At 40.7% G+C, this 16,484-nt stretch overlaps 1 protein-coding gene across 5 annotated transcripts in view; it reads right to left on the reverse strand.

Moving 5' to 3' along the window:
- Positions 1-16,484, reverse strand: part of rerea (arginine-glutamic acid dipeptide (RE) repeats a) — a 185,438-nt gene that overhangs the window by 25,361 nt on the left and 143,593 nt on the right. For 3 of the 5 annotated variants that reach the window (XM_037541123.1, XM_017709345.2, XM_017709337.2), the window contains exons 7-10: positions 10,034-10,082; positions 8,430-8,554; positions 8,122-8,221; positions 2,531-2,629 (exon numbers count right to left, since the gene is read on the reverse strand). In XM_037541123.1, coding sequence (XP_037397020.1) covers positions 2,531-2,629; positions 8,122-8,221; positions 8,430-8,554; positions 10,034-10,082 — 373 coding nt within the window. Of the gene's footprint in view, positions 1-2,530; positions 2,630-8,121; positions 8,222-8,429; positions 8,555-10,033; positions 10,083-13,673; positions 13,925-16,484 lie in introns of those variants that run through there. The other 2 variants (XM_017709372.2, XM_017709364.2) reach the window with 2 other exon arrangements.

Consider the following 16,484-nt stretch of genomic DNA (forward strand, 5'->3'; position numbering starts at 1 on the left):
GCTCAACTTACAATAATGATTTTTTTCATTTACTGCTGCTCACTTACAGTGTATCACAAAAGTGGGTACAGCCCTCACATTTCTGCAGATATTTATATCTTTTCATGGGACAACACTGACAAAATAACACTTTGGCAATGAAAAGTAGTCTCTGTGCAGCTTATATAACAGTGTAAATTTATTCTTCCCTCAAAATAACTCAACATACAGCCATTAATGTCTGAACCACCGGCAACAAAAGTGAGTACACCCCTAAATGTCCAAATTAAGCACTGCTTGTCATTTTCCATCCAAAATGTCATGTGACTCGTTAGTGTTACTAGGTCTCAGGTGTGCACAGGGAGCAGGTGTGTTCAAATTTGTAGTACAGCTCTCACACTCTCTCATACTGGTCACTGAAAGTTCCAACATGGCACCTCATGGCAAAGAACTCTCTGAGGATCTTAAAAGACGAATTGTAGCGCTACATGAAGATGGCCAAGGCTACAAGAAGATTGCCAACACCCTGAAACTGAGCTGCAGCACAGTGGCCAAGATCATCCAGCGTTTTAAAAAAGCAGGGTCAGCTCAGAACAGACCTCGTGTTGGTCGTCCAAAGAAGCTGAGTGCACGTGCTCAACGTCACATCCAAATGCTGTCTTTGAAAGATCGGCGCAGGAGTGCTGTCAGCATTGCTGCAGAGATTGAAGAGGTGGGGGGTCAGCCTGTCAGTGCTCAGACCATACGCCGCACACTACATCAAATTGGTCTGCATGGCTGTCACCCCAGAAGGAAGCCTCTTCTGAAGTCTGTACACAAGAAAGCCCGCAAACAGTTTGCTGAAGACATGTCAACAAAGGACATGGATTACTGGAACCATGTCCTATGCTCTGATGAGACCAAGATTAATTTGTTTGGTTCAGATGGTCTCAAGCATGTGCGGCGGCAATCAGGTGAGGTGTACTAAGATAAGTGTGTCATGCCTACAGTCAAGCATGGTGGTGGGAATGTCATGGTCTGGGGCTGCATGAGCGCAGCAGGTGTTGGGGAGTTACATTTCATTAAGGGACACATGAACTCCACAATATGTACTGTGAAATACTGAAGCAGAGCATGATCCCCTCCCGCCGGAAACTGGGTCGCAGGGCAGTGTTTCAGCATGATAATGACCCCAAACACACCTAAGATGACCATTGCTTTATTGAAGAGGCTGAGGGTAAAGGTGATGGACTGGCCAAGCATGTCTCCAGACCTAAACCCAATAGAATATCTTTGGGGCATCCTCAAGCGGAAGGTGGAGGAGCGCAAAGTCTCGAATATCCACCAGCTCTGTGATGTCATGGAGGAGTGGAAAAGCATTCCAGTGGCAACCTGTGAAGCTCTGGTAAACTCCATGCCCAGGAGAGTTAAGGTAGTTCTGGAAAATAATGGTGGCCACACAAAATATTGACACTTCAGGAACTGTCTCTAAGGTGTTTACTCACTTTTGTTGCCGGTGGTTTAGACATTAATGGCTGTATGTTGAGTTATTTTGAGGGAAGAATAAATTTACACTTATATAAGCTGCACACAGACTACTTTTCATTGTGTCAAAGTGTCATTTTGTCAATGCTGTCCCATGAAAAGATATACTTAAATATCTGCAGAAATGTGTACTCACGTTTGTGATGCACTGTATGGTAAAAGTAAAACGGTCAAAATTCTCTTAGTTTACATAAAATAATTACAATTTAAATTACAGTCACAATGCTTTTCAGAAAAACTGTAATTAGATATTTTCCCCAAATCTCTGAGCTTTTAGCTCAGACTCATTATGGCATGAAATACTGAAATGAACAAAAATAAGCTCCAGATCTCAGGCAGTTTGCAACTACTTTCTCCACGTTTTGACAATGGACATTTTAGGTACTTTCCAGGTTGTGGACGGAAAGTAAGATTTTTAAGAGATGCGCTGACTTGTGCTTTAAGAAGCAGCAGGAGAGAGTGAGGGAAGAGTGAGGGTATTTTAGGCCTTTCTTTATGAATGGAATGAGTCAGTAACACTGGGTGTGGACTCAAAACCACATTTTAGAGAACTTTTAAAAGCACCGACCTGGAAGCGGTTTAAAAATAAAGCCTCAAATTATTAAGAAACCATTAACACCCTTGTAAAAACAAGGTAAAAACTCCCATCTGATAACTATTAAGGTACCCTATCTGTCACAATTGTTCATACACTTAGGTTCAATAGTAGGCAATTCAGCCCTAAATCACAATGTAAGTCAACTTTAAATCAAATATTAAAAGTTGAGTATTTTAAGCAGATGACAAATTCTCAACTCCAACATGAGCGAACACAACAGGCCCAGGCTTTATGCTCTGAACACTCTCTCCTCACCACCCCCCACCCCCTTTCACGGTGAAGATTTATTCAACAGGCCATAAACAGGATGCAGCTGCCCTGCTCTGGAGGACTTCACCCAGTGAGTGTTTTTCAGTGGAATACAAACCGCAGGCAATACAGCTCCCACTCTCTTATCTTTTTAAAGAGCAAAGTTAACTGTTCTCTTACCACTTCGTCCTCGGACCAGCACTTCTCAATCAGCTTGGGCACAGGCTTTTTCACCAACCGTTGCAAGGCCTTCCCTGCATCGTAGCTGCTCTCATGTAGCTGCAGGAAACAGAGGAGGGTTGGGACTAGGTAAACACATATTTGAAGCAATAAACTACACAAGCTTTTTAAAATATGCTCCTTTTATCCTCTTTGTTGAGTTTCTCTCTCTGAACCTTTTGTACTGTAGGCTAAAAGTGTGGGGAGTCTGTATGATTGGCTTCCTATAATCGTATCAGAGCTGTGGAGTTTGGACAGCTGGACTGAAAATGCGAAAGCCATTAAGTATTGAGCAGACCACTGCCACGCATGGGGCAGAGTGTGGCAGCAGAGAGACTCAACTCAAACAACCAGAAATAAACTGCCACTAGGAAACCATCCACACCACATATTCACAACCAGGAAACTGACTCGGATGGAGACTGAATCACCGAGCCCAAATATGTTTAGACTGCAGACAACTAGTAGTAACACAAAAAAAATACAGAAACATTACAGAAATCTTTTATTCTCAAAATATTCTAGGAAAATAAATGTCAAAATAATTGCAAAGCAATTTATAAAAAGATACTTGTTTTTTTGTACACATTCTTGAATTATTATCCATTACACCTACCATCAGTGCAATACAAACTCATAAGTTAGCTTTTCCTGCCACAGTATGTAAATTCACATGAGAGGATGTCTTGGGGGCAGAATCAGATCATTGCCTTGGCAAACACGCAATACAAAGTCAATATCAACAATCATTACATGCAAGGCTGAAACAAAGCAGCCTGTCAAAGGCAAGCAGGAATCAGGCTGAGCGTGCTTTACGAAAACACATTGGAATTGCGAATGAGGGGGAAAAGGTCAAGAAACGGTGAACTGCTGACAGCATTAATTCTCCATTCTCCTCTCCTCAGTCCAAATGGAACTGCCAGGTTTATTGCATTTCAAGTTCACTCGTTCATGCTTTTTCGCTGTGTTCGCTTTTGTTTGGGAAGCTGGGAGGAAATCGCCACCATGCACTGTGGGACTCATGAGGGTAGTATTAGCATATACTCAGCTGTTCTATAAAGGCAGGCTGCTGCTAGCATACCTTTCTTTAGCTCTTCGGCTGGGAAAGCAGGGCAGCCCAATAAATTCAGCTTGCAGCAAAAGCTCAGTAGTTACAGTCCACTGTAGCTTAATGAAGCCATGAATTACACCCCTCTCGCTCTCTCAAACACCTTACATCTCATCACAATGCTGCTCCTCTGTGCCAATTTGTAAGCTTATTTCAGTAGCTCTCAGTGCATAGGTCTTTCCCAAGACATATCCGTGTTCCAAGCATCCAACAGTTTATGGTGGACTTTAGAGAAGATGAGCAAATGTGAGAAATAACAGAGATTTTCTAGAATTATTCTTTATCTTCAATTAGGCATGAAGCCTACCAGGGACATTTAATTTCACTGTGCCTCTCTGCTAGAGGATGCCTAATTGACCAGGACGCATTGCCCTTTTTCCAGTTGGCACAGCTCAGCCATGGAAGGTCAGCTTAATTATTTAAAAAATTAATAAATTAAAGAAAGAAAGAAACAAAGAAAGAAACAAAGAAAGAAAGAAAGAAAGAAAGAAAGAAAGAAAAAGGGAGAGACATTCAAAAGATATCTTTAATGTTGCTCAAAAAAAAATCTTATGGTCAGAGGCTAATTACTTTTTTATTACTATGTCTAAAAGGCAACTTTTACTAGTTTATTTCAGGCCACTAAGTCTACAACAGACAGAATATCTGAGGAAAAAAAAAACAGAATAACTGGAAGAAAAACCTGGATGTCTAAAGTCTGATTTTTATTTTGGACAAGAGTGGACAGTTCAAATTGGCTGAATTGTAATTAATATACATAATACTTGGATTCATTTATTTTATCTATGCAGTCATGTTTATATGGCAATATATGGTAGCCTACTTCAGTAACCTGTCTTAACACCATTTCTATCTACTAATGCTTGTTGCCAGGCTTTTCCCATTTCATACTAGTGTGCACAGACAGGTTACTGTAATGTGTTACAACTAGAACTGTATTATGTGCCCAGTTTTAATATTCACTACATTGCTATTTCAGCACCATGTGCTTCTTAAGAGTGCCAATATTAATATATTGACACCAGGTGATTCCAGAGCGTGTGTGTATAGGCAAACCTGTTTCCTCAATCAGAAGATATTTTCATGGTTTAATTTCTGAACAGCCTGAACACAATCAACCACTCAAAGTGTTTAAACCATGAGCTATATCTGTCTGCGTGCTTACATAAAATATTCACATCACTACATTTTAGCTCAGGTTGACCAGTTCAAAGTGTTTTCTTCTAGGATTTACTAATGATCTTCTAGAACATAAGTAATGCCCCCCAGTGGCCAACCTCATTAGAGCTTAAAATAGCTAGAAGAGTGTAGATGTGTGCACACCAGTGCAGAGTTGTCCTTAGTAACCTTTTTAATGGCCAGCACAGCAATACAAAACGTAAAATATGTACTTGACTGAACTCTTGATTGTTGTGAGTCATTTCCCTGTGAGTTATTTCCTCCCCTTATTGATAAAATTGAGAGGTGTCACAGACACATAAATGATGATGTTAAAATATAAAAACGTTTTGCAAGAACTGGTCAAAGTGTTCATGAGTCAGAGTATTTTTTCCTCAGTAAGCTTTGCCTTGAATGAGTGCCAAGCAGACATTTTATAAAATTAAAATAGTCTTGACAAGACAGATCATAGCTCTGCTAACTAAAACAAGCTCCTATATCCTTCCTGATAAGCCACATTTTACTGATGACCAGTAACATCTTTCCCTGTTATCAATTATCAGGAGCTTACAACCATTATAAACATTAAGTTCATCCACATGTGATCCTGACCCTGTTTATATCTCTCTCTTTAGGATGGGTTTTGATTATGTTCAAAGTGATGTTTTTACTACTGTAAACAGTTTGGTCAACAGGTGCTTTTCCAGATGGATCACAGTTCGTTCCTTATTAAATATTTTTAGACCAATTTCTAACCTTCCTTTTAAGCAAAGTCTTAGAATAAATTGTTGTCAAACATTTAAATGTGTATATAAGTTATGTGAGAAGTTGAAAGGATTTGGATCCAACCACAATACTGAGACAGCACTGGATCATGTTAAGGACCTCAGGCTCATTGCTGACCAACAAAATCCTCCAATTCTGGCCTTATTGGATTTTAGTACAGCTTTTGGTACTGTGATCACAAGATTCTAATCCCCAATTCTTGAATACTGGGTTGGCCTCTCAGGCACAGTTTTAAAATGGTTTAAAACATATTTAAACCATTTTACAAATGAACCATAAAAAACTAAAATGCTGAACCTTGGTACTAAAACTCACAGAAAGCTGCTTTAGGAGAAGCTTGGTTATTTAGCTTTATATACTAAACCAAACTTCTGAAGTACAAAATCTGAGTGTAATCTTAGACTCTGAGCTCTGCTTCTTCCTAAATGTATAGGCAGTCACTATTCAAAATAGCTTATTAGCATTTGACAAATATTGCTAAAGTTTGGCCTTTTCCATCTCAGTGACAAAGAGAATCTTGTTCATGCATTTCTTACAGAGTTAATAACAGTAATGTTCTACTTACTGGGCTTCCTAAGAAATCATACCTCCTCTACAACTCGTGCAAAGCACAGCAGCACAGATACTAACAAAAACTAAAAAGAGAGATCACATAACTCCCATTTTGAAAGAACTGCACTGGCTACCTGTGTCTTTCAGGATAAATGTTAAAAGTTCTGCTGTTAGTTTTTAAAGCTCTAAATGACCTTAAACCTCCTGCTTACATCACTGAATGTCTGTCTGTTTATGTTACGTTTTATGAGATATTATCTTTTAAACTGTGGAACTCAGTTCTACCTTTTGTTTTTTATTTTATTAGACTGTCAACATTCGGTGCTTACTTTTAAGAAACATTTTTTAAACGTATGCCACTTTCTTATATGATTCCTGTTATGCTTTATCACCTGTCTGTAACACACACTGAGCTGCCACCGGAATGTAAAAGGTTATATAATTTAAGATTTTTTTTTGTTTTCCCTCAACACAAGTAATGACTTCTGCTTGGACACAAAGTTCTCGTAGTCTCATGTCCTTAAACTCTTTCCCATGATCAAAATCAGAGAAAATGCATCCTTTTGATGTCTGTGGTCACATCCTTACAAAACCTGCCAACTGAACATTCACATTTACATTTTACACTTTTTCTAACTCGGACTAATTGGGTTGACTTAATTGTTTCCTTTGGGCTTTCCAGAATGATTTTCCATAGTCAAATTATGACAAACATCTGAATCACGCTAAAACAATGTGGTACGACTAATTTAGTACAACATTACGTTGCTGATGAGACAGGGATTGTAGCCTAGGAGTAATTATTGGAACTTATTCTGGAACAGAGAAATTAAACTTGCTGACAGAGAATGGTTCATTGGCAGCAGAGCTCAGAAACCCTATTATGCAGTGTAGCTTTACACTGAAACAAATGTCACTGTGGGAACTGAACAGCTAATCAGCATAAAGGGCCTTTTTTCAACTACATTTGCTACATGTGTACTACTATATGTGTGTGTGTGTGTGTCTCTATTTTATTATATACACACACACACACACACACACTTGATTTTATATATATATATATATATATATATATATATATGTATGCGCATGCACACACACAGTAATAAACTTTGGCACTGCATATTAATTTTTTCCATTATTCTGGCATTTTTCTTAAATGTGCGCTTCAGAAGCTCAATAGTAAATATGCCAAATAAGATCATTATTTTTAATTGTGTCATATGAAAACCTAAACTCATCAAACCCTAATCAGTTGTTATACATACAACTGAAATAACTATTGACACAGTCAAAATGTGCCGTTTTCTCTTTCCAGACATTACAGTGAAAATAAGGACACTGAAATGCTCAGCACAGGCAGCACTTTTTAAGGAACAACATTTGAACTGGAGACTAAAACTTGTTGAGTAGAGCAGACCGGAATGCATTTGTCATCTACATAAAACACTTGAGTGAGCGGGCTCAGACTGAGCTGCAATACCTACCCTGGCCATTTCAATGACATACTAATAGAGTTATGTTTTTATACCTCATAAAACTGTAGAATAATGCTGACAATGGATTAAATTTATGGTGATAGCAATGCCAATGCTCTGTTGTGTTTGGGCTGTTATATTAGAATACCTGGGATCTGAGCTATTTTTTATTGCAACCAATGGGCTAAATGCAATTAGTAATAAATCCATCTGCTATGCAGGAGTGAGGAAGAGGAATGCTAATGTGTGGAGCTTATACAGCAGGAAAACTTTATCATTTTAATATTTATTGTGTTTCTCAGAACGTTGATTATTTTCTGGGATGATATTTGTTACATGCTACAGCACCAATTACTAAGTTTTCTTTTTATGTAAATAAACAGATAACAGAGAGGTCAACAACAATCAACATTTTGTTGGTATTAAAGTTGAAACAATTTTGAATGCAACTGAAACTGCTGACTTACAGTGTTTAATGCATTGAGTGTAGTGTCATCACGTGAGGCAGCAAGGCACCCATCCTCTGTTGACCCGCCATCACACATCCCCGCAAATGCTGCCATGCTCCTACACAGATGTGCAGAGATTCAGTGAAGATACAGTAACAGCTCCACATGACTATGCCACAAAACTACTGCATTTCAGTTGATCAAATTACACAGCAGCATATTCGTACAGAAAGGTAAAAAAAGCTGTTGGTAAGTTTGGTAAAAGTATTTTTAGGTGGTTTGTTTAATATAATGATGTCTCTGACAGCAGGATCATAGCTGCTCACCTGGCTGCCCGCAGATACATGAGCAGGTCACAGTCATTGACCCCAGGCATCCACACCAGCTCTTCATTCTCAGTCACAGGCTGGCCTCCAGGAGAGGGAAAGGGCTGCAGCTCTGGGAGCTTGGCCTGTTTGGAAAGAGAGTGGTTGTCACACTACAAGCAGCTACTGCTAAATATCACATTTCTAAATCTGTTTCATATACAGCATGTGGCAGACCAACTGCCCAACCACTGGAAACTGCAAACAATCAGGGCTGATTAATTTTACAAAACCCCAGCTTGAATAATTTACAGCAAAATAAACCAACTACATTCTTCTGTATGTAGAGGCAGGAGGCAGAAATATCCCATGCGATTTAACATTTGTGAGTAATTATAATGTAAGTAATGTAGACATGATCTTTTTCAGCTATCCTTGCTTTCTGCATTTTGACATTTTAGAAGATAGAACTCTTGCATAACCAGGTAAGGGCATGATCAGTCGTTGTTATAGTTTTGTTATCCATTCCATAATAATAAATAATAAATTAAGCGTTCCAGGAAGACACTGTATTGCAAGCAGATAGTGACTTATTTCTTAACAAGCGTCCTTTTTCTACTGTGCACTGTGAAGCACATACTTAAGTTCACAATTCAATAAATCACCAACAGCAATGCCGATGAATGTAATTGATAACAGCAATCCTACAAGGCTTATTATGATATTACTAAGGAAGATGTAGTTTCAAATGGCCCCTACATCCAGCCCTGGACTTAAAAAAACAAAAAAAAAAAAAAACAAAAAAAAACATTATCTGCTAGACAAGTCTTTTATAAGACATTTTGCAAAATATCTGGGACCTAAAAATATCTTACTATGGAATTGTGATCTCAACAGAACAGCGACACAAATAATTTTTCAATGCAAAATTAGTACTGCAATAACTGCTTGCATGATCTCCTTTAGTGATTAAAGGACGTCTTAAATTACTGCTGTTAAATGGCTTGCTCTGATTCCATGGACCACTAGTCAGCCTAAGCCTTCTCTCTAGTACTTTAAGATCACATAGTCCATTTGAAGTCTTTTAAAACAGTCCTGAGCGGAGGACCTGCCGCTGTAATCATTCCACATGAGAACACTCTGATGTATGTTCGGAAGGAAATGCACTATGAAGGCTATGACAGTAATTGCGGGTGATATTCAATCTTTTTCATCGTCTGCCATTTTTGCTCACACTTTCAATTTAAAACCACTGCAACCACATTTAATTTCCACTAAACATCGCCAAGCGTGTGCGGCTGTCAAACCCTTTTCAATTGCAGGCCTACTTACAGAAAGTATATGAATTTCATTTCACTGCAGAAGAAACCCCATTAACCCTGCATAAACGGCTGTATTTTAGTCTTTATTTCTGAGTGCAAGGGTGCCGAGTATAGTACTGTATAACGTGGAAACATTTATGTTAAGCCTGTGCTTGTCAGTCAAGTAAGGCTTTAAGGTAGCAATGCTCATGTTAAGTATTCCAGCCCAGCACCCGTACACAGCTAGTATTATCTGCATGTATCATATCTCCAGTGGGTAAGCAGAGTTTCAGGTAGCGTGTTTATTATTCAAACAGTGCATACCTGGTGACTGGGTCCTACTCGAATCTCCCCTTGTGTGCTGTTTAACCGCCTAGAAAAGAAAAGAAAAAAAATTTCAGGCAACAATGAAAACAAAATGCCTAGTACATTTATTCAGTTTAGGTATGCAGACACAATTCAACAATTCAACAGATACACTTCCATTTTTCTGTCATCCAGCAGCGCAAGTGATAATGCTAGCAGGATAAGAGAATAATCACATGTAGGATGCCGTGAACAAAGCTCTGTTACTTACAGCCCAAAGCCTGATGTTCATGCACAGAAAAAAATACTGGAAAATGACCGTCAAATGATGTCCATATTTACGTAAACAGCTGTTCCAGAAGTGCACATTAACACAGTTAAATATAATGGGCACAGTGTGGGGACAATATATTCGAAAACCAGAAGAGCTAAACAAAGGGACAAAGGCGGCAAGAGACAGGGATGATGTGTCTCATTGTTCATGCAGAGGTACAGTACAACAGCCCCCAAAAGGCCTGATGATATGAGGGGAGAGAAACCCTGAAATGGCTGCTGATACAAACCCACCCCCCCCTCCGTAACCATGGCAACTACAATTTAATAATAGTGTTCCGATCTCCAGCTGCAGTGGATTAAAGAAAATGACAAGATGTTCCCTTTGAAAAGCCTTTCCCTCTCCGTTGCCACGGCAACGGCGCCGATTTTCATATAGCCGGGCGCGCAGCGCGCCCAGAAACTGTCACTATGATTTGCGTCCAGAGCAGCGCGTGCTCCATCACCGGGCTGTCGGCCTGAACCTGGCTGGAAAGCGGTGAGGGTGGGGTTCGGGGGTTAGGGCCTCTGGTAGCCATTCAGGTCCTCAAATCACAGCCCTCCTTCAGGGTACATTTAATAAACACTCCCTCTGCCTGCAGCCCTGGTCACTAAATTCTGACAGAAAACATAAGCACTGTAAACAGAGGAAATTCCACACAGAAACCAATATGGCAGGCAGATGCATGGCACAGACAGAACCCACAGTGCTCACAACTGCTACTCTCAACTTCAAGATTAGTCAGAGGATTAGTTGTTCCAAGTTTTGAGAGTCTAAATCTTATTCTGTGGAGTCACCCTGCTCTTAAAATGAGACACACAGCTCCAACGAAAATAAAAAGCGAGGCAAGGGAGATTGACTCCTTGTTCAAAACCAGATTTCCACAGTAAGGTCAAAGCGAAAGCATTTATTTGAGCCGTAAAGTTCCCGAATGTTCTGCCACTTTGGCAAGTCTAAGTTAAGTAGCACTGTACACTGAAGCAGGGGAAAGTGATCTACAGGCAGCCATGCTGAGCTGTAGAAGATAAATTCACAACATTCAGTTCAAATAGCAAATTGACTGTTCCAAGTACCTTAGCACAAAAATAAGACAAGCAAACAGGCTATAGGATTGCATTTAATTTAACAGCCAGGACAAAAATAATCACAGCAGTAAAACAGTCAAGCCCCATGAACAGCCGTGTACCCCAGTTGGCTGCTGTGATAACACATATTTACAATCCAACACCAAAAGTGCCCTGAGTACTTCGGAAGGAACCATTCTGAAATATGAAGAAAAACAAAAAAAATTGTGCATTATATATTTTATATATCTTACATTAAAAAAATGGGACATGGCCATTACTTTTAAAAGATTTGCTCCAATAAGCCCACAAAGAAACAAGGACTTGATTATTCATTCAGCAGAGAAAACCGTATTGATGCACTTTGTGTATTTCAGCAACAGAACCTTGAAACTAGGTCAACTTATCCCAGTTTCTACAATGTGCCAGAAATGTGACCTGCTGAACATTCTTATTTACTGTTATAAAGAAACTTGGGCTACAACATGGGTTACACAGTTTACTGACAAAAAAAACAGAACTGTACATGCATAAGTCTAAACTACTTCATGTTCTTTTAGATGTGCTGTCCTCAAATTGCCACAACAGTCCATCCATCCATCCATCCATTTTCCAGGCCGCTTCTCCATCAGGGTCGCAGGGGGGTGCTGGAGCCTATCCCAGCAGTCATCGGGCGGAAGGTCACTCACACTCACACCTAAGGGCAATTTAGCATGTCCAATTGGCTGACTGTCTTTGGACTGTGGGAGGAAACCGGAGAACTCGGAGGAAACAAATGCAGACACGGGGAGAACATGCAAACTCCACACAGAGAGGACCCCGGTCACCCGGCCGGTGAATCGAACCCTCCTCGCCGTGAGGCGACAGCGCTACCCACCACGCCACCGCGCTGCCCGCCACAACAGTTCAGAACATTAATATTACAGAAGTAGGGCTCACGTCACTGCATAAGCAAATATAAACGATTTCAACTGCAAAAACACTAAGAATGGTTATAAGATTCAAATCAGTATCAGCAGAAAACAGCTTTAAAAATAAATTGGGATCAGACTTGTTTACTGTATTTCTCACCAACAGAACATTTACACTGCCAGACTACTATACTAAAAATCAGGGCATTTTATTGCATTTATAATGCTCCGGAAATGAGTAATTTCACCATGTTAATCCAGGTACGTGCAGCCCTGGTTTCTAGTCTGTAAATGCTTATATATTTTATTGGCATATAGAGGCATGAAAATATCAGATTTCAGCAAGAGCTGACAATTCTCATATTGGCGCATCTCACAAAATAACTGACAGCTAAAACAACAAGGAAGATATGACACTATTTACTCACACATACACTACAGACAAACATGAATCCTCCTAAACTACAGCATCTTGTTCAATGAATCCAAAGCGTATGATAACAGAACAGGAGTTGTGCATTTTCTTGTACATTGATTCACACGGCCCAGTTTTTAGCCCATGGTGAAGAGACGAAAACAAGCCACACATTGTACACAATGTAACTCAAGCACGAGCGCAGCAATCAAAGGTGACCCCGCCCCCTCCATCAATACCGTCCAATCCTCGCATGCCTGCTACACTGTCATAACACAGAGAAACGCGGCGAACGTCCCAACTTTATTTACTAAAGCAAAAGAGGAGCAAACCCGGCGCGTTACTCCCAAAGTAGTGTTATGTCTGTGGACACAGACTCCTGCGCCATGTCAGCTCCACTGTAAACACGCAGGCACTGCAAAATGGAGTCGCGACCAGCTCTGGCTTCTACAGTTTCCAAAACAACTGGGGGAAAGAGCAGGCTGGAGCGGGCGACCTCTTCGAATTCCCCGTTCCACCTTAAACTGTGTGTCAGTTGCGGTCTAGAGGCTTCAGGCGCCAGAATGTAACTGCTGCAGCATTTAAGGTGGAACGTAAAATTGGCGCAAGAAGCTGGCGAATTAGCAGCCTCGGTCTCAGCATCGGGAGGAAAAGTAGTTGTACTTAGACGAAGCGTCGGATAAAAGAACAGCCCTGACCGAAGTATAAAACGCCATGCAGACAGTGAACGGGCAGCTGCGAGGCGCTAGCTTAGCGTTACAAAGCACATCAAATGCTAGCTTAGCCGTTTTGACGTGACAGAACCACACCGAGAAACCGGACAGCGACAACAACCTAACCCGCCTCAACCCTTCACGGCAAAGCTAAAACGCATAGCCACAACACTGCGGTGCCAAAGCGAAGAGCTAACGTTCCCGTTACCGGTTCCCGTGTTAACAGGTGAAGCTCACATTACCTCCGCGGGCTGAACAGGTCGTCCATGTCTGACATGGGGCTTCTGGCTTCTGGAGCAGAGGAGCTCTCCTCCTTCTCCCACCTGTGTGTGTGTGTGTTTATCCTCTTTTTCTTTTTTGCAGGCAGCTCAAAATGGAGGCTGAGCACTGAGCCTGTGCCGTGACCTCAGGCTCGCGGACGGCGCGCGGAGTTCCCGTTCCGCCGTGCAGCACTGAGCATGTGCCGCGACCCCGCGCGCAGGCAGAGGCAGGCACGCGCGCTGCAGCCGCGCTCCATCCCCGCTTCTCGCGCCTCAGCCACACAGAGGGGGGGAGGGAGTGAGGAGGAGGGGAGGGGAGGGGGTCGGTGGGGCGCCGTAAAGGGGGAACCCACACACACGACCTGGCAGCGAGCACTGAGCAACCCCGCTTTCAGCCAGTCGCCCCCCTCTCCCCCTCCTCACGGGTTTAAAGCTACTCACCAGCCTTATTATTAGACCATCACGGACGGAGCACAAACATCAGCGGCAGCTTTGTGAACTTGCCTCTCACTGAACATCTCCCACATTCATAGACCAGTTCTAGTGATGCACAAACCCTGGCAGCTCGGTAAGCTGCGACTTCGACATCTTCCACATTCATAGTAATGCACAAACACTAACCGTACACACATCACCACAGTTTTTACAAATTTATGTCTTTTTCCCCACAAGCAAGGCAATAAAGCACACCGAATGATGGAGATGTAATGATGAAACCTTAAGTTTAATGTATCGATACTCATACAGGTCAAATATTTACCCTTTAAAAACTACTAAGCATCAAAATGAGATATTTTTAAATGAAGCCCTTTACTGAAATATAATTCAAGTACAACACTCACACACTACTATTCTTCAGGAAGGAATACTTAACACCACAAACAAACCCTAGGCAAATGACATACGACACACAATTCTCACCAGATGGCACGTCAGTGTATGTGAAGTGCAAGCGTCCGTGTGTCTCAAACTCCGTGGTGTGAACCCTTCAGGTGGGTATATCAGCTCTTTTTCCAATTTAGATTTATTGCAATTTTAAATCTTGCTAGCACAAAAAAGATAGTCCAATTTATGTGATCTTACCATTATATGTTTTTACCGATGTCCATGTCACTGTTCAATAAGAGGCTCATATCACCTGCCTGTCAGTCACAGTGGTAGGACATCACAGGAGCTGCTTGATAACTAGGCTACTAGGCCAACAAGATCATGACACTTTAGTTTGATATGCTATAGGAAGTGTGCGATTTGACTGGATCTCTTCATTCACAGGCCTGTTTGAAAAAAGCTCTGCACATGGAAAAAAAAAAAAAAAAACGATTACAATTTAAGTGTGTCTGTCGTGTCAGACGGACGACTAAAAAAAATGCTCCAGAAATGCGTCTGTTGTGAACTGTCCATAACTCAGGTCAACTCAAACCAGGTGTTCAGCTATAAATAATACTGGGCGTCCATGAGGGGAGGTTGGAAATGGTTCAAAGAACACACTGACACACTTGTTGTATTAATGTTGTGTGGATTTAATTTAATAGTGTTTTTTGGAGCAAATTAATGCTTACTGACCACAGCTTATGTAATATGAATGTCTCAGGTGTGCAGTCCTGTACATGTAAAAATCACAGACTATTAGCGGCTTTACATGATGTTGCACTGCAAGCAATTCTGTAATATTTCAGTCAAGATTTGTTCTTTTTTCCTCCAATACCTGATCCAGGTCATTTCAGCCCAATAGAGGTACTGCATATCAATTAATTTTTTTGATTACCAGTAACCATTAAATGTTTTATTACCTATGTGCTACTGGAATATTTTACCATGTGCTCAAAAGTGGCTCAGTCAATCAGATCTGCTGTGCAGTGAACATAAACACTATGCATAATTCAGCTTTAGCCAGTTGGGTTCTGAAATGTAAAGGAGTTGTGATGAGAACAACAAATGATCTGAGATCTCATCAATGCTAAAGAGGCCCGGAAAAGAGATCCTAGAGCCCCTTTAAAGATCTCTTACATGGTGAACACTAAAAGCAATGAGGCCGTTGGCAGCTTTTTTGCCTTTAAGGTTCTTTTTAAAAGAACAGAATTCAATTAATCTAAAAAGATATATACGTGGAAAAACACAAGCGTGGCATGGCCATTAACACAAGAACTGCAGAACCCTCCTTGCTGCTTTTTATCTTATCTTTTAGTAAGCTAAATTTGTTAAAATGAGTATGCTTTGAGATTTCCTTTCCAGTGCCCTCGAATGCCATGCATATATTGCAGATGTACAACATGACGGTACCATACAGGTTCAACAAGACGCTCTACTAAGCCAGAGTTGGCAAACAAAGGATAGACGAACACACTTATGCTGACACACAGCTGCAACTGCACATAAAAAAAAAGACACAACAAAAGCTAATCTTTCCTTGCAGAACTCAGGCAAAGGAATTTTAATCCTCACTTCAACCTTCAGAGCTACATGAACAGCATTTCAGAAGCATGAACGAAAGTTTGCTGCTATATTGCTGATGCTCCATATCTTTATAAAGCAGTATTTGTTTTTTGTTTTTATTCAGTGTTTTTAGAAAATAAGTAATAAAGTAATTTCAAATTTCTGTCACCAATTTATTAAACATATTTGGCAAACTTTTTATCAATTTTTACTGGGTCCCTGAACATTTTCTCGCCATGCTGTACATCTAGAAATATTCCAGTTCACTTCTGAGGTTTAATGTCAGTGCTGAAAGTAAATCTTGATAACTATTCGGCCTACATGGAAAATAACCAAATATCAGCTAGTGCAATTAGTTCA

The sequence above is a fragment of the Pygocentrus nattereri genome, chromosome 9 (assembly GCF_015220715.1).
Source record: "Pygocentrus nattereri isolate fPygNat1 chromosome 9, fPygNat1.pri, whole genome shotgun sequence".
Classification (NCBI taxonomy): domain Eukaryota; kingdom Metazoa; phylum Chordata; class Actinopteri; order Characiformes; family Serrasalmidae; genus Pygocentrus; species Pygocentrus nattereri.